The sequence below is a fragment of the Lepidochelys kempii genome, chromosome 2, assembly GCF_965140285.1.
Source record: "Lepidochelys kempii isolate rLepKem1 chromosome 2, rLepKem1.hap1, whole genome shotgun sequence".
Lineage (NCBI taxonomy): Eukaryota > Metazoa > Chordata > Testudines > Cheloniidae > Lepidochelys > Lepidochelys kempii.
In genome coordinates this window covers 37,528,990-37,554,668 of record NC_136381.1, presented here as the reverse complement: position 1 = coordinate 37,554,668, position 25,679 = coordinate 37,528,990, and the positions used below count along the sequence as shown (strand labels likewise).

General features: G+C 37.5%; 1 protein-coding gene across 1 annotated transcript in view; it reads right to left on the bottom strand.

The window, feature by feature from the left end:
- Positions 1–373: 373 nt before the first annotated feature.
- Positions 374–25,679, bottom strand: part of UBR5 (ubiquitin protein ligase E3 component n-recognin 5) — a 140,877-nt gene continuing 115,571 nt past the window's right edge. Inside the window, exons 43-59 of the mRNA XM_073330413.1 lie at positions 23,847–24,019; positions 23,631–23,744; positions 22,697–22,917; positions 19,870–19,990; positions 19,689–19,787; positions 19,026–19,269; positions 16,798–16,909; positions 15,835–15,979; positions 15,396–15,526; positions 14,658–14,718; positions 12,423–12,598; positions 9,514–9,598; positions 7,815–7,970; positions 7,227–7,340; positions 5,191–5,335; positions 4,427–4,512; positions 374–3,374 (exon numbers count right to left, since the gene is read on the bottom strand). Of these exons, the coding sequence (XP_073186514.1) occupies positions 3,162–3,374; positions 4,427–4,512; positions 5,191–5,335; positions 7,227–7,340; positions 7,815–7,970; positions 9,514–9,598; positions 12,423–12,598; positions 14,658–14,718; positions 15,396–15,526; positions 15,835–15,979; positions 16,798–16,909; positions 19,026–19,269; positions 19,689–19,787; positions 19,870–19,990; positions 22,697–22,917; positions 23,631–23,744; positions 23,847–24,019 (2,396 nt within the window). The 3' untranslated portion in view covers positions 374–3,161. The remainder of the gene's footprint in view (positions 3,375–4,426; positions 4,513–5,190; positions 5,336–7,226; positions 7,341–7,814; positions 7,971–9,513; positions 9,599–12,422; positions 12,599–14,657; positions 14,719–15,395; positions 15,527–15,834; positions 15,980–16,797; positions 16,910–19,025; positions 19,270–19,688; positions 19,788–19,869; positions 19,991–22,696; positions 22,918–23,630; positions 23,745–23,846; positions 24,020–25,679) is intronic.

The window sequence follows — 25,679 nt, the reverse complement described above, 5'->3', positions numbered from 1 at the left end:
TCAAAGCCAAACTGGGAAATTATACCAGCTAAGTATGAGAAAAAAAACAGATAATTTTTTAAAATCTAGAATCCCAGAACAGGGTTGCAACATGGAATTTAACTTAGGTGAAGTGTATGATTATTTGAACAGTGACTACCATTAAAATCCAGAATTTGCCAGGTGATCATGATGTGGTATATCATTACAATAGGAACCAACTATTGATCTGTTGGCAAATGTTGACATTTTATTGGAGGCTGCTGTACTACTTAAGAGAATTATGAACACTTGAGGAATTAGGCCATAAAACTGAAATATTGCAAACTTTTCTCCTTTTTTTCCTTTTATTTATCTACCGCATCTTAAAAATAAACTAACAGAAGGGCTTAAGTCAAAGGGAAACAAGTGTATGATTTTAATAAACATTTTTCTTATTAAAAACCTTGATATTGCTTAAATATACCATACAGAGAAAAGCTATTTTATAAAGCAACATACACATTTCAAGTCAATGATGGCAACATAAATTATTCTGGTTTATCCCTCTGCTTATGTCATCAGAGCGCCTTGGTTGTGTATATATGGTGAACTACTGTATAAGACTAGTTACCTGTGTAGTTTCTGCCTAGCTATACAGTACAGGTTTTAAAAAAATGTTTATGCTATATACAGAAATATATATACATATAACATATATTTATATGTTATACATACACATACATTTTTATACATATACACACAATACATATATACACAATACTTTACACTTACATACGGCCTTCGATCAGAGGATCTTGGATGAGTTTTACACCATTAAGCCTCACAAAGCTTTTGAGAGGGAGGCAGCTTCTTTATTTTATGGACTGTGAATCTGAGGCCTGATCTACAGTTTTTGTACCAATATGAACTATTTCAGTTAGGGCTGTGATTTTTTTTTTTTACTGAAGTATTTATACTGGTACAACCCCTAGCGTGGAGAGTTATACTGGTATAAAGGTGCCTTATACCTGTATAGTGTATTCCCTTCCCATGCAGGAATAGCTATACTGGTATAAAGCACCTTTATACCAGTATATAACTGCACCCACATCAGGGAGGTTGTACTGCTTTAACTATACACCACTCTAGTAAAAGCAGTGCAGCATGTGTTTAAGTCTTTGAGCTGAGGGCTTGTCTAAAACTTGCTGAAAGTCACAGTGGCAGATACAGGAACGGAATCCAAAATACCAGGCTCCCAGTCCCCATTACCTAACCACTTGAAACCTTCCCCGCGCCTATGAGGGCTGTTCTTGGGAATGCTATTATTATTTCATTAATACATGTGGAAATATTTCTCCTGGTTTACTTGGTGCACCTGCAGTTTAACTAAGCAAGTCTAGAAGAGTTAGTCTTATAAAACAATCTTCAAAGTGGCACACATGGTGATCAGTTATGGTCCCAAGCCCTCCTCCATGCATGCAAGATTTAGAGGTGCTACAGAAGCAGGATGCTGCATTTTTAGGTAGGGTGGAAAAAGGAAGGAGCTTAGGTCACTTTTGGTCATCCACCTCCGCTTGGCACTCAAAGTGGTATTAACCAATTTTGGTGGAAAACCAGTTTAGCACCCTTCAGCAAGGAAAGGTCATTGCAGTATGGAGTCTCAGAGTGCAGGGAAAAGTAGGAGAACAATAAAGTCTCATCAAAACCCATCATCATCAGTCTACTCTATTAAGTCTTAGCAAGCATCACAATTTGATAGCAAGGGCAGCCAAAGGTGCTCCTTCCTTTACTAATGGCCTTCCAACATTTATAATGGAAATCATTAAAGCATTAAGAATTTAATGACAAAAGTACTAGGCTACTATATGTTCAAAGACTACCCTTGTAAAACCAATAATCGCTTTATTAAAAAAGAGTGGAAATACAGTAGGTCCCCCTACAACGAATCTGTAGATTTATTCCATCATAATCCATTTTGATTATTAGGGAGAAACTTTCCCTTAAATTCTGCATTTTTGTGAAGAGAAGAGATTGCCTGGCTTGCTCCATTCAGGATTCTCTGCTAACTGTAAAATGTGAGCTGAACTGCTTCCATTATTTATTTATTTATTGTTTATTATATAGTGCAGATGCAGATCAATTTTTCAGTTAAGAAATTGAGATTTTTAATGGACAACTGTGTCTGGTGTAGGCTGTTAAACTAAAATATTCAGAGTTACATAAATAAAAACTATTGTGTCTTCAATATGACTTGGTATTTTGTCTATAATTTCTTTATTAAAAAACTGTAACAAGATACTTAAAAAAGGCTAGATACAAAAGTAGTTAAGCTGCTCACGAACATTAAAATTTTCCAAAATGTATCTTCAATAATCATGATCTTATAAACATTTTACAGTTACCAGAAAGTGCCCAGGCTGAGTTTACACAGTTGAGATACCGCAGTTCAAGTGTCTGGTTATAACTGGAAGTGGAACAATCTCCTGACTGTCTGCTTACTGAAACAGGGATACAAAAATGTTGATTGTGAAATATGAAATAATGTGCATTGGCCTCATCATATGTACAAAAAACCTCACTAAAGGTACAGATTACATGCAAAATATTAGTGATGGGATCTAATGTGCCAGAGTTCAATGCAATCAGAACAGAAATTGCAATGAAAGTGGTTTCATAAGTAAAAGTGAATGATTCCAACTCTTGGATCTGAACTGTGAAGAACTTTTTACAAGTTCAATATACATGATACACAACTGCAGCCAACCACAAATTAAACACCATAAAAAAAGTTAAAATAAAACACAGAACATACTTAATTTTTTATTTTGAAATTCCCTACTCCCTCTATACAAGAACCTTTGCTGAAACACTTTTCACAAAGGCAGCAGTGAATTTTCTGAACATTTTACATATTTTCCCTCAGCAAAAAGATAAATCACAGTGTAAATTATATTGTTCTGCTGTCATCTTTGGCTGGGGTTAGGCCAAGAAGTTATTGACTAGCGAACTGTTACAGTCAAACATTGCTAGTTCTCCTTAGGCCTGTAGGTTACAAACTTAGTACAGGAATGTTTGCATTTAATCAATAAAGTACCACCAGGGGTATGACAGCATTAACTTTCATAAACTTTTATAGACAAATGGAAAAATCTACAAAACTTAGCTAGTAATATTACACAGCAATACACACTTTTTATACTCTACACAAAACCAAAATTCTTGGTCTTAATGGCGAGTAACAATTTCTGTTTCAGAATCTGTTTAGAGGAATAGAGTGGGACATAAAGGCGAGAAATGCAAGTGTTTGCTGTAGGAAGATGTTGGTCATCTGGTGGTCTTATTGTGATGGATGGCATGGGCTGGAATCCCTCCTCACTGGCAGGCAATGATGGGCTTGATGTCCAAAAGTAAACCTAAAAGAATAGAAAAAGTAGGCTGTAACTTTTGCTGGTCTAGAAATATTTAAACTGTCTCCATGATATAAACATTGGTATCACATACTGATCATTATTTTGACTTGAGTAAAATGGGAAAGTCAGAGGGCAGTCATGGTGCTTGAACATAAAACATTCCTTGTAGTGTAGAGACTCAGTGGTTACACTGTGTACTATTATGATAATGTTAAACTCCCAGTCATTTCCTCTCTTCTTTCAACTACAAATATATAATACCACATTTATCAAAGCAACTTATCAAAAGAAGCAACACTCTCCAAATGATATTAACCACATCTTGGTGCAGGAAGTTGGGATTTCCTGTCCTTTTGGGAAGAGGATAATGTCTAGTGTATCAGAAACTTTTATATATAATCGAATTAGCCACTTTATATCAATCAAATTACTATAAAATACAGCACTGATACCAAATGCATTAATAGCTAGCAATTGCAGTATCAAGAGTTTACTTGAAAAGTATTAGAAGTATGAAATATCCTCTTGCAGAGCAAAGTGAATACTGCATTGCACCCTGAGTTCTTTGCCTAAACCAATCCTCTCTAGATTTTCCTCTTTTTACACCAGTCCTTGTTTTCTTTTTTGCAGTTCATTCAAAAATGAGAAGGTTCACATCTCTGAGGTGATCAAAAGAGAACATTTTAAAAAAGTGGGTGAATACACTGCACAACAAGCAAACTTTTCCAATCCTCCATAAACGCAATTCAAACCTGATGCTCTGACCACCTGTTAGTGTGAAACCTCTAAAACATGGACTGCATATATGCTTCAGAGTTCTGAGATATGGACAAAGAAGGATACACCAACATTAATTTTCTTGTGAACAAAGCTAGGTTTCATATTCAGTCTCCAGAGCTGAAAGCCTACTGCACTAACTCCCTAGTACTTACTTTGCCACTCTACCAGTGTAGAAAACCTTTCCGTTAAAACAAACAAACAAAAAATACTAAAAAGCAATGCTGATTGTTGAAAAACAGTCTTAAGCAACCTTTTACAGGGGAAGGACAACTTACTAGATCTTGTCTTTCTGTCATACTCATCTTCTCAACTATGGACCAAAACCAACGCTTGAACTGCAAAAGCTTCTCAGCATTTTCTCCTGTTTGAAACAGAATAATTAAATTAAATGTATATGACAATGAAAATTTAGAGCACATGTTTTATATACACCAGCAAGTAAAATACTTAGGGTCTCTACCCCTTCCCACAAAACCGGCACACCAGGAAAAAGGACAATTCTATGTCAAACACACATTCAAAAGTGTTTACATTAAAGGACTAGACTGAAGAACACTGGTGTAAACAACTAATAAAATTAAGACACCATGTGATTTACTAACTAGTTGTATCTAAGTTCGTAACAGGTCAATGAAATATTGCTTTAAAAATATTACACTACATCAATCATAACTCTAAATATATGGTCAGGCCAGGATTTGGCAGGAAAAAATAGCACAACCCATAATTTGCTCTCCTTGCATTCTGATGGATTATTTATATAGTGATACCCTGGAAAGAGTTGTGTATTGTTCTCTTCCATTTTGAGTGAAGATGCTTAAAAGTGGCAAATAATAGGGTCCAGCACACTGAAAATCCTTTTAAAATATTATATTTAGAGCCATTCATTAAGGTCAATGAACAGAGCTGGTTTTAAGCTTAGAAAAAGTTGAAAAAAAATTATCTTTGCTATCCATCTCTATATAAAGGACAGACAGGTGAATACTGCTAAATTTCTAGCTGTACAGCTCATTTCCTAAACAGACTACATATTTCATACCTGACTCATCATTGAAAGAGGTAAAGCTGATCAGCATTTGGACGTTTACTTCACCACAGCCATTTACCAAAAGCCTGAAATCTTCTGCTGTCAAGTCTTCTAATGAATTCTTTGGAAGCACATCCAGCAGACCTTTCCTCATTGCCTGAAAGAAAGAGTCGCACGATTCACTTTACACTGATCACCTTTGCTATTGTTTAAGTGAATCTCTGAGAAGTTACATACAAGGAAGTTCACAGCTCACAAATATCAGTTGATTTTCCTCTTGGCCGTTCACCTCTTCCATGTTCAATCTCAAATGGTAAAAATGTTTTTTTGAATGGAAGCTATATGGGCCCATGGTCTAGAACTTGCAGTATTCAGGCCTAGACCAGCAACAAACATTGCTAGACTAAGGGAACCAGTGAATTATTTTTAAGGTTGGCACCTTGCAAACCACTGGTAGTACAAACAAGTGCCCTCTCTCTCACTGGAATTTGAACTTTTCAATATAGCCGTTTTTTCTATGTCCTACTCAGTTACAATATATCCACAATTCTTTTTATTACCTTGCTGCCCTCTACCTGAAATTCCCACTTCCATGAATTATGAGACTACTTTAAAAATCTGCCACTTTGAGAACCACTAAACTTAAAAACGAATGCTGTAGCTTTATCTCATTAGAAAGCCACTAAAATGAGAAGGGGTATGGACAGCTTCCACGTGAGAAGAGATTAAAAAGACGGGGACTGTTAATCTTAGTAAAGAGACAACTAAGGGGGGAATATGATAGAGGTCTATAATATCATGAATGGTGTGGACAAAGTCAATAGGGAAGTGTTATTTACCCTCTTCACGTAACACATGAATCAGAGGTCACTTCATGAAATTAATAGGCAGCCAATTTTGAAACAAACATATGGAAGTACTTCTTCACATAATGCAGTCAACCCATAGCACTCGTTGCCAGGAGATTTTGAAGGTCAAAAGTATAACTGGGTTCAAAAAGAATTAAATAATTTTACAGAGAACAGGTCCATCAACGACTGTTAGCCAATATAGTCAGGGGCACAACCCCATGCTCTGGGTGTCCCTAAACCTCTGACTGCTAGAAGCCAGGACTGGACAACAGGGGATGGATCACTCAATCCCTCTGAAGCATCTGGCACCAGACACCGTTGGATAAGAGGACACTGGGCTAGATGAACCCTTGGTCTGACTTATTATGGTCATTATTATGTTCTTGAAATGAATATTCAGGAGATACTAACTGATAAATCATGTCAGAACTGCAATTGGGGGCACGGGAAGGTGGGGAGGCAAATGACAATAAGGACAATATAATTTCAAAAGTCTAATATCCCATGGCCTACAATGGTTGGAAACAGTTTAGCAGTCCAGTAAATTGCCCTAAACACTGGTCTCTAAATCAGTGATCATAAAGCAAATATTTTTATATCTAATCTTTTATTTCAAAACAAGCTTCTAAAAACAAGACCAAGTTTTACTTTTAATATAATTTGAGACAGATTCTGGTCATTTTTCTTGTTAAAAAAATATCAACAATGGTAAGAACAAAAATTCTGCTGTCACTAGCCACACTGATCCTGCACAGAGCAGGTATAAGGAGGCCAGAAGCTCCAGTGACTTTATGCTGTCAGAGTTTGGCTTGTTATATCTCTGAGCTAAGAGGTTAAATAAATCTAGGCTGACAAAAATAGAGAAAAATGGAAGATTTTACAGAATCCATATGTCTTTGAAGATAAGCATTTCCCCAGTATACATGTTATGTAAATTCAAGATATTAATTTTTTAATCTATATGTAAATGCTGAAGTTTAACTAGTCATTGAGCTAACTTTAATTCTTCCTTTGAATTTATATCCTTCTTTCTATTCAAATGAGCTTTTAGGGTAATCGAGATCTCCACATGATTAAGTTAGCAACTGTGTAACAAGAAACAAAGATTAATACCCTTCAGAAGTTGGACAACTTGGAATGGAACGCGGCATATGCAGAAATAGACAGAATCATTCCAAAACACTACAAAGCACTTACATGTAGAGGTTGTTCTGCTACTACCAACATTCTGTGTTCTGCATATTTCCGGACATATTCATAAACATTCTGAGGGGTGACTGGTATATTTACACCATTGGAGATAAGTTCAACCTATGATGAAGCAGCAAAAGGGGAGAGGATTTAAAAACATACTTTAAAAGCAGAAAAAAGAAACAGTTAAAACAAGAGTATCATTTCTATTACTGTATGCAGTAAATATATTGTGGTGTTATACAGCTTTTTCACTCTTAAAACAAGTTTTCAATGGGTTATTGGTTCGGACTATTACCATTACCATGAACAGAAGTTTTACATTTAAAACCAGTCCTCGTGATGAGACCAATAATAGTGGTACTGCTGATTTCTCATTTAGATTATACTAAACAGCCCATAAATAGTAGGGGTGGGATATTCAAAAATACTTAAGTGATTTAGGAACACAAATCCCACAGACTTTCAATGGGTCTTGGGCTCCTGAACACTTAATCAGTTTAGAAAAATCTCACCTTAAATCTACAGTCTGGGGTTTGACAGGCTATGAACAAGTAACATTAAACTGTAAAGTCAAGTTCAGCTTGCACCTACCTGCCCTCCACCCTCCTCCTTGCACAGGTCTATTGCAAATGCTAAATCCATTGCTGCAAAAACAGCATCAGCATCCGTGCTCTGGGAGGCTAGGATAAGTTGCCGCAAGCTCTCATACATAACCGGATCAAAAAAAGCAAAGTCATGCCAGTTCACCTAAAATAAGGTAGATGTTTGATATGTAGCATTGTTTTTATAAATATATTCAACATAATTAGATCTAGAACTGATACACTATGTACACTAGCATAAGGCACCTAAATAGCCATGTAATGAGGCATTTACTCAAACTCTTGGAAAGAATGGCAATCAATCAATCAATAAATAAATGTAATTTCCATTCTCATCCTGATTTTCTGAGGTGCAGGAACATAACACCAGATTGAAGTGCATTGGCAAAGCACAGAGAAGGTTGTAAAGCATTTGCCCACACTAAGAATGACTATAGATCTAGGCAACTGAACTCTTGGAATGTATCCTTTCCATAAATCAGCTTGGGTCAGAACAGACCTTGGTGGATTTTTCAAGAGGATTTGAAAATGGGGTCACATGTGTCATCACTCCTTTCCTCATCTCCACACTCCCTAAAACTCTGGAAAGAAAATTCACCTGCACGTTCACAGAAAGAAAGCTTCTTCCCAGCAGCTGTAAACTCCTATAGGTGGACGTTTTTTGTGCCCAGTAGTTGCCCTCCTACCCTCAACAAGCAGATCTTTTGAGCAGATCCTTTCCTTTTTTGCCCCATTTTGGGGGCCTTTGCTCCATCGATTATCTGTCTTTCCATCTAAGACAGTACTTTGTGGTGCCCCTAAACTCAACTACAGGGAATTTTGGTGCTTCTCATTTTTCCCATGTTGCCCACTCCTCTGCTGTCGTCATGAGGGAACCCTAGGAGTCTTTTACTCAGATGGTAGAGCAAGGAGATTGTCCTTCTGTTTTGGAAACGGATTGGAGTGTTCTTGTGCATCCATACCCGCTTGCTCCTTTGTCACCATTCCCCTGCCCCATTTGTTAAAATCATATCCATTTTAGCCATCAGAGCCAGTCATTGTCTTTATTTTTTTTTTTTTTTAAAAAACAAACACCAAAATGAAGGCCAGGGATAATGGAAAACTTTGTTTAGTTTGTTGCATCAGGTACCATATTGAGAGGTATATTGCCAAAAGATAATAAAAATGTGATCTTGACCTAAAACAGTTAAAACATAGGCAATTGCTGGACTGCATTTAAATTTTATGTCTACACCTGAAGCAGAATTTGAAATCTGATTAAAGAATTTTCTCAATTGTTAAACAAAATGCCTTTTTGAAAATATTAACATAGAAAGAGCAAGAGAGAACTAATGCTACAGCACTGGTTCTTCAACTTCACGAGCAAAAAAAAAAGGGAGATCAACCCTGTCCCATTTTAAATATGTAATTAATAGAGACAGATAGATATAGATGTATATAGAAAGAGAGCGAGCGCGCACATTATGTCATTGGAAACCTGCCTCAGTCAATTTCTTGGCATCCACTTGGCAAACTCAGTTTAATTGTAAGACAACAAAAAAATCAAAACTGCTTTAATTAAATCTAGTATTGCCAAACAAGCACAGTGTTAACATCAAAACATATACTTTGTTAAAAAAAAAAAAAAAAAAAAATTAAAAACTAAATCTTATGTACTTAAAGGCAATTCAGATGTCTGATCAACTTACTTTTCTGCCCAGAAGAACTTTGATAACGTGTCTGTTTAACGTGATGGGACACAGTTCATTCTGCAGTAAGCACAACCCTAGAATTCTGAGAACAAAAAGAATACTATTAGAAAATCACAAAAGGAAATTGTTTAAAAAAGTGGGATTCAAAAGAGTTTCCTGAATATTTCAACAAGAAAAAAAAAAATTAACTCTGGAATTCAGGTTGAAGCTAGCTTCCAATTATAAAACCTCATATTTAAGAATTCCCAATGCCAACATCCCCCAAAATAAATCACTGTTTCCGAAATGGTGCATACAGTACCTCATCCCATGGGGAAAGTTTTTCTAGGAAGCTTGGTTAAAAATAATCCGCTATTTTTCCTGAAAGAACAATCATGGGTAAAGAAGGATCACTTCCTCAAAAATACCTGCTGCAACAGAATTCCACTCCTGGAGACTAAAAATCTCCACAGATATTTCTATGAAAGAAAATATCCAAAAATAACCAATAATATAAAAAGTAAGTGGAAAGAAAACAAACCTATTTTATGTGAGTCTCAGCAAAAATAGGGATAAAATAAGAGGGTTCCCAAAAATTAAAAACAAAACAAAACAAAAAAACCCCACACAGACAGGACAACTTAGGCAAAAACTGTTTCTGCAAAAAGGCTGTTAAAATGAATTTTGATAGCTGCCTTCTGGCTGATCAATTACACTTCACAATGGTGTGAAAAGAACTCTACATACCTGCCCTATAAATCTGTTTGGAAAATTATGAGTCTGGCTGTGTAAGTAAATATCAAATGATTGAATGAGCTTTGAAGCTATGGGTTCAGTTGTTACAATAAAAAATGCAGTCAGACAACACACAGACATGGTTCTTCTGGAATTAGGAGAATCTGCTGTACTGGAGTGAAAACAATCAAGAAGTGAGTGGATTTTTAAGGGTGTAATTCTTCTCCAGCCATAAGCCTATGGACTTCCACAAATTCGCTCTAAAAAGCGCCTCAGCAGAGCAATCCCGCATGTTTTTCCTCATGATCACTTCAAAGTCAGGTGCACTGAGTCCATTAGTGCCAATGGGGTGCAAAAACATTCACTGACTTATTCAAGAGAGCAAACACTAGTCACAAGCCTTGTTCTGAAGCACATGATCCCACAAAGGAACAATGACAGATGTCAGAAGCAACCTTCTGTCACACACATTTTCAGTGGAGATGAAGCAATGTGGTAGGAAGACAACACCAGGCCCCACAATATATTCAGAACTGAAAAGTTACCTTTACTGTATGAAATAGTGTAATTAGAGGACTTCATCCTATCCTACAATAGGTTCTTATTCTGCCCTCATCGACACAGCATTGAGAACCTTCAAGCAGTGTTAGGCAATACAACTAAATTCTGTCATATGTCATTTAGTCTCCTTCTCTCATCACTCCCCAGGGAGAGAAGTTGTGCAGTGTAGTGTTTTGTTTAACATACACACTACTATGCATTTATTTCAGACAAGACAAGGTGAAAGAAGAGCACCTTGAATTTGGAGTGGAACGTGGTGAGGTTTGTGACAGCCCTTAATTTGTGACATAGTTAATTCCACAGTCAGACTAGTCACTGAGAAAGCTTAGTCTCCTGCACAGACAAGCTTTATCCCTGTGGTAGAAAGTTCCACTGTGCCACAGAAGTAGAGTTCTTGACCATGGTCCTCATCCTGGAGCTTTAAGCAGTCTCTTTAAACATTTTGGGCCCATGCCACTAAGCTCCTTGAAGGTAAGGACTGAGATCTTGAACTTTACTCAATAGTCTCTGGAAAGCCAACATATAGAGCAGAGGCCAGGTCAGATGGGCTCAAAGTAGCCAGTGTTGCTGAGGAATGCAGCATAGGGTTCTGTACTAGTTGGAGGTTCTCCAAGGACTGGTGTCTTCATACCCAAGTATACTGCACTGCTATTATACAGACATAAGGCGATGAAGGCATAGATAAGAACACTTGAACAAGCATTGAGAAGTCTAGAAAAGTGAAATATCTTTGGAGCGAGTTCTACTTGATACACACCTTGTTTTCTTGGGAAGAGAAGCCTTTTTTTTCCCCTTCCCTCTCAAGTCAGTGCCCAACAACATGAGCAGGGTCCTGGAGTCCATCTATACCAGAGCTAGCAGGTTGTTTGTGGAAACACAGCTTGAGCACCTATTTTGTAAGAGCTTTACCAATGTGGGAAATATTGATAGTCATGATGTCCAGCAAGGATGCTCAACTGTTTATTTGAGGACTGTTTGCCTATGAAAACTGTGTGTGTGTGAGAGAGAGAGAGCGCGCGAGCGAGCAGGGGTGTGAAGAGAGAGAGAAGGAGAACCAGGAATGATTTCAGGGAAACTCACTTTTGAACTTCAGAACCCATGTTGACATCTGGACAGAGATATCAAAGCCAAGACAGTTATGGTCTGTTCTGCTGGCTGTGCATGTGCAACTCAGACATAATGTGGATGATACTGGGGCACTTTAAGGTCCTGCTTCTCTGACATACTTACAAAATAAAAAGGAGGCAGGGAAAGCAAAAGCACAAAGATACAAATTTTAGCTTAAGAAATCAGCAAAATAGTTGCCTTTTACAGAAAGTTTATGTCCTCAGAGACCAGGGAGTCATGGGACCTGAAATGCCAATGGTGCAATAAATCTGATGCTACTAACATTTTATTTTCTCTCTCTCTCTCACACGCACGTACACGTGTACGTATGTTGAGGGGTATTACTGCAAAAATTGAAGATTTCTCTCAAGATTTAACAGACTGAGTTGTTCAGGTTCCCCCACATGATTTCAAACCCAAGATGAGAACTCTATTACAGCTTTTATCTTTGGAGAAATATAAGCTACCAAAATATCTGAAATGCCAAGAGAACACAAGACTAGCAAACTAGCTTAATATTGTACCTGCCAATGTTTCTGAAACAGTTCAACCTTGCCTCTGTGTTTTTGCCAGGCCTTGGCGTATAAAAACCTCGTTTCCCAGGTTGGTAGAATAGTGGTGCATTATCATCACCATCATCTGTATCATCTAATTCCATGTCCACCACACTGCGACTGGAGCCATGTCGCTTTCTATTTTCCTAGTACAAAAGATTAAGAAGCAATTTAGAATTTCAGTTAAAAAAAATCAAATGTCTATCCTATTTTTGCTATCCACTGAATACTGAAACCTGCTCACTGTTGGACCAAAAGATTTTTGAGTCTCGCCATTTCAAAAGTCTGGTAATATTTGGCAATGGTGGATATTTAAATAATTGAGCAGTTACTTCGTTATTCTGAAAAACAACAAATTAAAGAAGCAGATCCTTTCAGCGAAGTAAAAAAACACTCTTCACTTTATTAGGGCTTTCGACTAATCACAGTTAACTCACGTGATTAACTCAGAAAAATTAATGGCGATTAATTGCATTGTTAAACAATAGAATACCAATTGAAATGTATTAAATATTTTTCAGTGTTTTTCTACATTTTCAAATATATTGATTTCTATTACAACACAGAATACAAAGTGTCTAGGGTTCACTTTATATTTTTATTACAAATATTTGCACTTTTAAAATGATAAATAAAAGAAATAGTATTTTTCAATTCACCTCATACAAGTACTGTGGTGCAATCTCTTTATTGTGAAAATGTAACTTACAAGTGTAGACATTTTTTGTTACATAACTGCACTCAAAAACAAAACAATGTAAAACTTTAGAGCCTACAAGTCCACTCAGTCCTACTACTTATTCAGCCAATCGCTAAGACAAACAAGTTTGTTTACATTTACGGGAGATACTGCTGCCCACTTCTTATTTACAATGTCACCTGAAAGAGAGAACAGGTGTTCACGTGGCACTTCTGTAACCGGCATTGCAAGATATTTACCTGCCAGATATGCTAAACATTCAAATGCTCCTTCATGCTTCGGCCACCATTCCAGAGGACGTGCTTCCATGCCGATGATGTGCATTAAAAAATAATGCGTTAATTAAATTTGTGACTGAACTCCTTGGGGGAGAACTGTGTGTCTCCTGTTCTGTTTTACCTGCATTCTGCCATAGACTTCATGTTATAGCAGTCTCAGATGATGACTCAGCACACGTTCGTTTTAAAAACACTTCCACAGCAGATTGGTACCACCTTTGAGTTTTGTCAAATGTGAGATTTCTAAAAATAGCTACAGCATTCGACTTAAGGTTTAAGAATCTGAAGTGCCATCCAAAATCTGAAAGGGACAAGGTGGGGAGCATGCTTTCAGAAGTTTTAAAAGAGCAGCACTCCAATGCAGAAACTACAGAACCCGAACCACAAAAAAGAAAGTCAGCCTTCTGCTGGTGGCATCTGACTCAGATGATGAAAATGAACATGTGTCGGTCTGCTCTGCTGTGGATCGTTATTGAGCATAACTAGTCATCAGCACGGACGCATGTCCTCTGGAATGGTGGTTGAAGCATGAAGGGACACATGAATCTTTAGTGGATCTGGCATGTAAATATCTTGTGACACTGGCTACAACAGTGCTATGCAAACACCTGTTCTCACTTTCAGGTGACATTGTAAACAAGTGGGCAGCATTATCTCCTGCAAACTGTAACCAAACTTGTTTGTCTGAGTGACTGGCTGAAGTTGAGTGGACTTGTAGGTTTTACATTGTTTTATTTTTGAATGCAATTATATTTTGTACATAATTTTACATTTGTAAGTTCAACTTTCATGATAAAGACTGCACTACAGTACTTGTATTAGGTGAATTGAAAAATACTGTTTTTCGTTTTTTACAGTGCAAATATTTGTAATCAAAATAAATATAAAGTGAGCACTATACACTTTATATTCTGTGTTGTAGTTGAAATCAATACATTTGAAAATGTAGAAATCATCCAAAAATATTTAAATAAATGGTATTCTATTATTTAATCACGCGAGTAATCTTTGTAATTGTGCGAGTAATTGCGATTAATTTTTTTAATCGCTTGATAGCCCTACATTTTATGTGACAAGAGGAGACAACTGAGGCAAAATCGCAGGTCACTTACAGGCTGTTACATTTATTTAAAAAAAAACAAACATCTTTTTATGGCAAGCCAATATAAATAGATCCTAAATTTCCTTCATTTCACAAGTGAACCCAATGCAAAACAGATCTCTTACCTGTACCTTATCTGAGGAGTCTAGCAACCCAAGATCCAGGATACTGTCAGCTCCATTTTCCCTGGGGAGAGGGGAGGAGAAGAGGCGAGGCAAGCCAAGATTTAATTTACCATTATCAATTAAATAGTCACATTCTGAGCTGAAACTAGAAAAGTTTATTTTTTAATGAAAAGTCAAAATAATAAAACTAGATATGATTCTGAAAACAGAATTTAGTAAAGAAAAATTTGAAAGGAACTAGACTGCGAATTCTTTATTGTGCATGTATACAGATGAGTTTCCTCAACCAATCTCTACAGCTGGACAGGAGGAATACTAAGTCATTATAACCAGGTTCTGAAAACAAACTGTGCAAAGTGAAGTTTCTCGACACTTTGGTTTTAAAGCAAAACACAAACAAGAATACCATATTATTTATATAACAATGGGACCTAGATACCTAACCAAGATAATGGTCTCTTTGTGCTAGGCACTGTACATATACAATGTAAGAAGCAGCCCTTGCCTCAAAGAGTTTACAATCTAAACAGACAAGGTAGAAGTTGTGGGGAAGAGGAAGTACTTTCTTATTTTCCAAATGGGAAACTGAGGGTACTAGTATCAGGTGACTTGCCCAAGGCAAACAGGACATCTGTGACAGAACAGGGAACTGAACCCAGATCTGCTGGATCCTAGATCACTGTCTTAACCACAAGACCAGCCTTCCTTTTTTATCTGAATCTTTATTTAATCCTTTACCTTCCATGTGCAATAATGAGTTCCATAGCCTCATCAACTCTTGCTCTAAGGGAATCTTCGCTTGCTAGTAACAGAAGCAGCTGAGCAGGAGACAACTCCAGTAGCATACCTGTGATTTTGCTTGCAAATGCCTGGAAATAAGAATTCAAGATCTTACTGTCCCATCATTCCTTCAGTGCACTCAGTTTCAAATATGGTTTTCTGAAAACCTTCATATCTTAATACACCCAAGATTTAAAACAAATTTGTGAGTCAAATGACAAGTTGTAGAAATACAAACTAGAGAAAGTCACAAGAGAGATTAAAAAAATACCCTTATAGAATTCAACTATTTTAATAAGTCATGAATTTCACAAGCAAAGGATAAAGAAAAGAAATCTTAAGTGAAAGATACCCATAGCAACAATAGACTTAAGTGTACTGCGCAGATTGGTCTTACTGGTTGCATTGCTTGTACACGAGGGTAAAGCCTTTCTCCAAGGGCCTGTCGATGTGCTGGAAGAGGATCAGGATCATCACTAGGATTCCCTTCTGAGGCTGGTCTAAAGGGCCTTGTGTCAATGGAAAGTTGTCTTCTAAAGTCCCTTTAAAAATGACAGTTTACATCCCTCTTGGTTTATATTTTGTGAAACTTGATAAGACTATGTTAGTTGCAAAGGAAATGTACAAATCTCTTGGATAATACTATTTATGTACAGATAAAATAGTATGGACCAGTTTGTGCAATTGTAATATTCCATGTAGTTAGTTGGATATAAAGGTTTGGGAAGGGAACAGAGTTGAATTCTGTCAATCTTTTGGAGAAACAAGGTGGACAACCCACCAAGTAACAATGGTGGTGTTTGTAATGCATTTCTTGTCTTGGCTACTGCAATGACAGGAGTGATTTGTGAGATGGGGTTGAACAACGGTCTAGTGATGCTGAAATGGGCGTATTCATTAGATCACGTATTTATATTAAAAATGAATATGGAAAGTTATTCAATACAAGTACTCTATCTTGAAAGAGAAGCATAGTATCCTCTCAGTTTGAAGAAAGGAGAGTCCAAATTTTAGAACAGACATTCATCTATTTCAGTGGTTCTCAAACCTATTTGATTAGGCCTCCCCAAATACATAAAACCACCACCACAGCTGGCCTCCAGCTGTCCCCTTTATCTCTGCCTTCTGGGTGTGCACAGCACTTCTGAATGAGACCCAGCTGCCCAGGGCTGAAAGCCAGAGCTTTTTTTTTTTTTTTTAAAAACACACACACACACACACAAGAAAACCCACACAGCTTACACCTCCCTTGACACATTCCCACACCTCCCTTGGGAGGCCCACCCCACAGTTTGAGAATCGCTGATCTATTTCATAAAATACTTGTGACCAGGACATAAGTTACAGATAAATCATGTACCTATCCCTGTCTCTTCGAGAACCAGCTCGTAAGCCACTACTCCTCCTCATTTCCCTTTCACGCTCCCTCTCCCGATCTCTCTCCCCTCTATTTCGCAATCTCTGCATCAGACCTGAAAAAAAGAAAAAAATGTTTTAAACTTCTCATCCTCATACAATGCAATGTACTTCAAGCTCTTTATTGCATAGCTTGTGCAGGAAAAGAGCACAATTTTAGTGGACTAGATGGCTTAGCAGATCGCAATGGGATTCAAAACTGAAATCTAGTTAAAAGTTTATTTTTCAGCTTTTGAAGTCTTATGGCAGGTATATGCTTTCAAAATACTAAGGATGTGTTTTCTATGTCACAGACTCGGTGATTAAGTTATTTCAAATGGTTGCTGCCTGTTAAAGGGTTAATCACTATTATATGTGCTCCAAAGCCTGGTCTATACTACAGTATTAGGTCAGCGTAAGATGCCTTACATTGACCTAATTATGTTAGGTACACACTACAGCCTTGCTCCCACCCGTGTAAGTGCCCTGCTACACTGACGTAACAACTCCACCTCCACGAGAGGCGTAGGGCTTATGTTGGTGTAGTTAAGGCAACGCAGTGTCCCTGTAGACTCTGTGTTACTTACATCTATTGGCTGTCATTCTTGTAAATTTACAAGAAAGCTGGCTCCACAGCTGAGCTGCTGCCTGTTCTCCGCTCCAAGGTGGGCTGCGCCCAGGCACCCTGTTCCCAGCGGGGAGCTGAGGGGAACAGGGCAGCTGGGCTTCCTGCAGGAAGCTGGACATGGAGCTGAGAGCCCTGGCTCTCAGTCCCCCACTCTGCCACTCTTAAGCAAGGGGAAGCACTCAGAAGATCATCAGTGTGGACACGAACCACTCGCAATAATTACTACAGTGGCTGTAAATTGACTTAACATAGGTTGATTTAAGTTTATAGTGTAGATATGCCCTGAGAGACTTTAAAAATATTGGGGTTAGGCAGAAACAGCAGTTATGGAGATAGAAGAGGTGATATTTCATTCAGACTTTGTATACAAATCCAGAGCAGCTGGATGTTTCTGCTAAAGCGATCAATGAATTTTTGACATGGACTTTAAGATGCTATTTGGAATCAGCTAACACATAACTAAGATAAACAGAAAAAGTTCATACAGTCAGATCAAATGTAGAACTCTACACAAATTCCAACTAAAATGATCTGAGCAGAGGTTCTAAGAGGAACTGTGGGGAAACAGAGCCATTCTTACCATAGAATCATAGGACTGGAAGGGACCTCAAGAGGTCATCTAGTTTAGTCCCCTGCACTCATGGCAGGATTAAGTATTCTTCTTCTATTATCCTGGCCCCCAAATAGTGTGTAGGTGAGGAACAGCTGTAGAGTGACTCCAATGCCACTACTATTAAGTCCACAGACTTCAGCAGTAGAGGATTAGAGTTTGAATCTCACAGTGTGTTCTCCATTCTTCTGCACTGCTCCAGCCACACCAAACTGTCCAAGTACCGTTGCCATGTGACCGGCTCCCACCACAGCAAACCCACAGCTGCTCCATTACATTTAGGATCTTTTACCTCAGCTAGGACAGTAAGCATGCAGCTCATAGAGTTATTTTAGTCTTCCTGAAGTGCACCGGCACACGTTCAGAATCTCTAGGAAATTGCAAGAACTAGATATTCCCCTCCCTGCCATGAAAAATTTAGTTTCTGCAGAAACTGAACTTAAATTTCTACAAGAGAAGTGCTGGTATAGCATACCACTTCACTCATATCTCAGGGACAAAGTGGGACTGGATGGGATGGTCATGGGCTATAGAGCCTTTCACATTTCAGTAGTCTGTTCATGACCATATTGGCAATGTCCAAATATAGTAGATACTCATGGCTAATTTATATTCTAAGTGAAGTAAGTTGATGGCTTTGATCTGATTCTAAGTGGACAAGTATCTAGCTCTCAAAAAATACTAAATCGGTATCCCTTTTTGGCAATTTTGACCAAGAGGCAAAGAATTGAATGGATGTATCCTTTCAGCCTGGAGGAAGTTCCTTCAGGTCAAGGCTGATTCACATTTTCAGGGAATCAAGGGGAGAAGTTATTTAGCCATCTTTCTGGTTTTCCTAATGTATATTGAACTTTTAGCTCCCTGATGGCATAACAGAGTTAATATTCCAAAGTGAAAAGCATCTCCAAAGTTATGATTAATGGTAGCCACGGAATACCTTCTCTATGGTACTTACTTGTATGGGTACCCTTGTTGGCATTCTGGATACAGTCTAAGTTTGGCAGTTTCTCATTTGATAGAAAAGCCTGTGCGATGGCAGTATAAAAACTTCGTGCCACACCACTGCCTTCTCCTGGCTCATCCTTAAACGTAACTTTTACTCTGTGAACAGCCATTGGAGTTGTAGCACATCTGCGACCAAAATGATTGTTGAGCTGCCTCATCGTCTGCTGAATTAGAAGATCTCTATCTCGATCAACCTAGCAAATACATAGGCTAAATTAAGCATTTACCCTTCTGTAATGATTGCCGTAGCAAAAGATCAAATATTAATTTCAGCTTTAAATGCTATTTCAAGAGGATTTTTAGTATTTCAGAATAAAAGTTCCCATGAAATACTATGATTGGAAGGAGCTACCAGAAGGAGGAATCCATAACACTACACAGTAACTACAACGCACCACTATTCAGTGCACCGGAGTCCCCTCCTTGAAAAGTGTTCCAAAATGTTTGCCTACAGAATTTGAAACATAACTTCCTATATCAAATTACTAAAACACAGATAGCTGCAGTGTGTGTTAAACCTTTAACAACAGAATATAAAATTATATTATGATGTTTTCATTGCATTCAACTTTTAATTAAGTTATAAATCAGGAAAATAAAACTAATTTTTTACCTCCAATGTTAAATCCCTGGATTGCTGGTTTCTAAGTTTTTCCATTTCTCTGCGGAATTTTGATTCTTTTACTTCAAAGCCACCTAATTCAGTCAAGATCTTTAAAAAACCAAAATAATAAATTAGCTGTAGAATTTAATTACACAAAATGCGGTCTATTTTCCACACAGAAAATACATACCGATCCAGGCTCTGCTCCAACATCTTCCATGAACACTCTGCCAAACAGTTCTAAAGAAAGGCGCCAGCGTCCTAGCAACATATCATGAGAAATAACCATTCCCATGAAACTACACTGGGGCCTGGTAGAACAGGGACAAAAAACAAACTTGTAATACTTAAAAAATGCAAACACTAAGTTAAACCTCTGATAGTACTCAGTTGTATATTTTTACTTTTGTTTAAATCACTGCATTCGGAATAATTTCCTGATTTTCTAGCACCTAGAAATAGGAGCTTCAGGGCGGCTCATGTTCTGGTTTGAACTGAAAGTTCAAATGTAGAGGCTGAGATACCAAACGTGAAATCATTTGTTGTTAAGTTCTGGACAAAATTTAAACTTTAAGTGGCATTGTAAATTATTGAGGACAGTCACCACCTATAAAAAAAGTTTTAAGTGATAATAAAACTGAAAGCTACAATAAGGGATATGATTTTGTTGGAAGAGCTCCTGAAAAATACAGCTCAGAAATCAGCTCACATGCAACTTATGGCATATCTCTGAGTTAAGTAATACATAGGAGATGGAGTAGATAGCACAAAGCTGGTGAGAAACATTTCAAAGCTTGCCCAATTAAATAAATCTGTGCCAACCAAGTTGGTAATTTCCATTTATTTATTTTTTAAAATAATGGAGGAGTAAGCAGCTTCCAAACTTCTCCAAAGAGACACCACTCTTCCTGAAATTCTGCATGCTGCATCTCATCTCAGGATATGCTTTTTCAGGAAGTTGTGTAAAAGTCAGAGTTTTAAAGTTACGCTTTTACAAAAGTTTAGCTTTGTTTACTTCTTCAACGTTATTCTAATGCTTTTTCCCATTCATCATCTCTTCAGATGGGGTGCCTTGAAACTCCAGATTTGTTTTGCTCATCTAACTGAGAATTGCCTTTTTTTTTTTTTTTTTGAGGGCATGTATGTGAGATGAGTCGGGAGTGTTAGAAACTGAATTTAAGTGCAAAAAGAGCATTGTTTTTTGTTGTTGTTTTTTTTTTAAAAAACACTTACAGATATATAAAAATGACCACCTGACTCCAGCTGCTGAGATGAGCCAGAAACAAGAGTGTGGCAGTGGAGAGGGGGCATATGGAGGGGTGACATGGAAACACAATTTCAGATTTAGGAATGGAGGTTTTGGGAGAGAGTCGACAGAAGGGGTCATATGTAGAGGAGAGAAAGTGGTGCGTCATGGGAAAATGAAAGGGATAGCAGAACCACAGAGAAGAACAACACATAAGATGACATAGAAGTGGGTGCAGGAAAATAGGAATGTTACAAGATGCATGTTCAGGGAATCTGTCTTACTTGTCAACCCAACCTAACCATATGGCACCCAAAACAACTATACAAACAATTCATTAAGAAAAACGTAACTATTTCCTAATCGAAGCTAAGGTGTGCATCAGTGGAGTCTTATCACTTAGAAAATGTATTCTGTCTTCCAAGTAATTCTTCTACTTCAAAAACCCCTCAAAAATAGGAAAGTCTTGAGGTGAATCACACTCCTCATGCCATATAGTTCTTTACGTTCCATCTTACCATGCAAGTAACTTCTCCCTACCCAGTCTCAGGATTGCCTCCTTTGCATATATACATACATAAAGTTAAAATTACTAGGGAATTGGAAAATTCCTTTTCTTTACGAAGGAATCTGTTTCCAAGGTACTTTAAAATACGGGATATTACTACTATTACTCATTATAAACAGTAAACATACCAATTAGCCATGTCTATATATATATTTAAAAAACATATATTGACTATATTTCATAATTCCAAGGAAAATGTTTACCTGTGCATTGATAAAAATATTACTCAAACATAAAATGTATGGAGCTCTGATCTATGCTAATGAATCCTGTGAATTTCATGGTTATGAAATATTCAGCTCTAAGTTTCATATTATATCTTATATATGTGTATACACACACAGATATATTATTTCAGAACCCAGCAAAAGGGCACAATTTAGGTTCAATACGGTGTTGTAACTTGCATGGTGTGATAGGAAGAAAAAGAGTATGAGCAAAGCTGCTGGATCCCTTAGATGTTCATTTCCAAAGGTATTTATTTAATTTAAATTTAAATAAATTTAAAATTTTATTTTATTTTGTTAAAAAACCCCAAACAAAAACACCACCACGTAAGTTGAGGAATTATTCTACAGAAAGTATAACATTTTTAGGTGTTAAGCAGACTCCACTGCTACACATTTCAACATTAACCATTTCCTAACAATGTGGTTTTTGTGGATTTTTTTTTTCCAAGGATGCTTTTAGTGCTTATAAAAGGTGCTGAATCATTACTTTAGAGACCAAAGTCCCATCTAGAAGAGGTAGCAAAACAAACAGTGAGAGCACCAGCTTGTCCACTCTTCCTACGTACCCCAATCTTCTCTTCTGGAGGGGACTAATAATGAAGGCAGTTCAATCTCTAAACCCATCAAATGATCTTTGGTACCCAGCTGAGATTCCCAGTACAGATGGTAATAGTGCCAATTCCTGCATGGAACTTGGCTACCTAGAAAGTCAATCAATCCTCCTCTGGATACAAACTATGTAAGAAGTAAAAGGCTTCCACTCCAGTTCACTCATCTTCCTATCCACCTCTGCTCAACTGTCGGCACTACTTTGCATCCATCCAACTTTGAAACTGTTTCAGAAGTGTCCTGAATATTTCTCAGTCTCTTAAGTACTTCCAAAAGTTTCTTACTAAAGGTTTGAAACGCCGCAAGATTTTAATGCTAATTTAGCATTATTTTATAGAACAATTTGATTTTACTCCTTGAGTACCTGAATGATGTAAGAGGTGGCCCTTCACTCTCTGTCAGTCCTATCTCTGCCAGCAAGCTGCTTTTCAACTGTGCTGCAAGATCATGAGCTGAAGGCCCTGGTTTTGAAGTCTCAGATTCTTCTGTTGGCACATTTTGTTCCTCTCCTTCCTTCTTTTGCCGATTTTGCATGCTCATAACATTTTTTAAATTGGCTGCATAAGACATTTTGGTTGGAAGAACCTAAACAAGGAGATGTCATTTAATTATATTTTAAAGCAGACCATGAACCTTTTCAAATTAGACATCCTGAATAAAAAAAACTGAACACTGTCCTTCATGAGTAGATGAATATGCTTCTACCACAATTCCAGTGTGTAAAATTTTAGAAGAACTTTTGTACATAATTTTCTTGTTGATTTTATTTATTTATACAGGACAGAACTGCACTTAATGTATGATAGACTTAGCTTGCCCCCAGACCACACATTGCAGAATTTCAAGCACAAAAGCACTTCAAGATGGCAGCAGTTCAGGCTCTGGGTGATCTAAATAGGACATTCTAGAGGTGGGAATTTTTTATTCCCTTTTTCTCTCAAATAGTCTTGATTTATTAGCATTTCAAGTAAATCCCCCAAAATTACTGTAGCCTTGAAAAAATAATTAGAGCATACATTTGATTATTAAAGTATCTGTTTAAAATAATTAAAGGTATTAAAGGTATCTGTTTAAAATTTGTTTTTTCAAACAAATAAAAATATATTTTGAACATACTTTTGTAAGTTTTAAAATTTTAAGAGGCTATTTTAGACCCACCACTATTTTAAAAGCTATCTTCATTCTTTCCCTATGGTAAAGCATTCACAATAATGGTCTTATTTGTTTTAAAAGGGATTACACAGTATTAGCTTTCATAAGCCACACTTTGAAATAAAACAAAATTCCTATAACTGTACCTCAAGGCAGTTTCTATCCACTGTCACTTCCATTAAGCACTTCCCACTGTTGGCAGAGGATGAATATAAACCCTGACTTGGACGGCCAAATAAATCTTCTTTTCTAGCATTTGGCTGAAAATTAACAGAAGCATGCTGAGTAAATAACATACTTTAGTTAGAAATGAAAAACAAACAACAAATAAGTATCCTCAAGCATACTGTCTCTGGTGTCACCTGTAGAAGATGTGGCTGGTCTGCCAGGGGAATGGCTTCCGCCAGAGGAACTTCAAATGGATTGGGTGGAATACAACCAAGGAACGTCATGGAGTCTGACCGTCGGAAGAATGGATGGTTTTGGCCAGTTTCTGCTGGGAGGGAGTCATCATCCTTGTCATTAAGCGTAGCACCTAAATATCAGAAAAGTTTTTACTCTTAAAAAACCTTAGGAAAGGTTACACAAAATTTACCTTAAGAGTACATGAAGGATGAGAAATGAAGGATTTAAAAGCCAAGAAATGCCAAAGTTGAAATTAAATATACTAGAGGATCACACATTTCGTAGCTTATGTAAGCTGAACTGGCAGTAATTTTACAGGATACTGCCAGTAAACCTAAATTTTATTAAGTCCTCTGAGCTGCTCCTCTTCGTTGTTCCCCTTGACAGTGCCATTTGGTGCTGCAGGCAGAAGAGTCTGAGCAGTAGCACTGTTACATCAGAGGTAACACAACCAGCCCCTCCTTTCATTCCCTCCAGTTACCCTAAACCTAACTTTGCAGGGTTGCTTTGGTCACCTCTCCCTTTGACTGTGCTCATTTGGTGCTGCCAGTGTTGAGATGAATTAGAACAGTTTTGACTGGGCAAAGATAAATGATCTTACCTGAGCCAGGAATAGTGTGGAGGAGCTACAGTGCAAATCCTGAGCCTCACTCCTACTGAGCTAATATAGCTCCGCATCTGAAGCAGCCCCTGATCTTCCAGTCCTGAACCCCTGGGTATCCCCAATTCTGTCAAAGCACTTCAGTCCTGACCTGCAGTTTCATTTGCTAACTAGTTTCAACCAATGGGACTGAAGTATGCAAATGAGCTAGCATGAATCAGTAAGAGACACACACACATATTACTTTAAAATAAATTCTGACAAACAATTCCTCCTTTATACTCTTGCCAAAACTCAAAATAAAGACTGCATATTTCCCCTGGAGGAGCTGATAAGTATCAACAGTGCATTCTTCCGCATTCCCCAAAATGTTCTTTGGTGCATATGTCAACTCCTGCAGTGGAAACAGAACCCAAAACTAGTTGAGGGCCATATTCCGATTTTGGTGAAGAAGTTCTACTGATGTCAGTAGAGTTCAATTTACAGAAGTAGATTATACCCCCAAATTGTGATTTTTATAAAAAACAAAAGCCAAGAAAAACATCTTGAACTTTCACTTGAGTACATCCATCAAAGACTCTTAAATTCCATCACTTGAAAGTCTCACACACAGGTTGGGATCACCATAAAGAAGCTTAGCATATCAGACTTGCTGATCTTTTTACAAATTGAATACAACAGGCAGAGAAAAGTGAAGCAACTTCCTCTATGGTCACAAGTCAGTTGCAGGGCTGGAAATACATCCCAGATCTCCTATCTCCCCAGTCTGGAGTCATGTCAGTTGAACCACGCAATATCTAACTTGTATTTAAATGGCACCACACAGTATCTGAGCACTGGTATTTTAAATTGGGTGCAGAACAACAAGCTTCCACATTCTCTCCCCACACTCATTCACTTGGGAAAATAATCAAAACAATCACTCAGTTTATGGATTCTGTGCTCTTGAACAATGATACTTTCCCAGTTGTGCTAGCAACAGTTTGTACCAACTTGGAATGAGTCCTGATCAAGTTCAAACCTTTGTTGCCATTGTAAAAACATTACTGCAATCATCTCTCTCTACTGTAAGGGGAGCATCAACTAGGAAGAGAGAAAGAGACACACACACACACCTAGAAGACAGACGTAGGGAGAAGATGGAGGACAAAGGATAAAAGAAAGGGAAAAGAAATTTTGTAAAGTGATA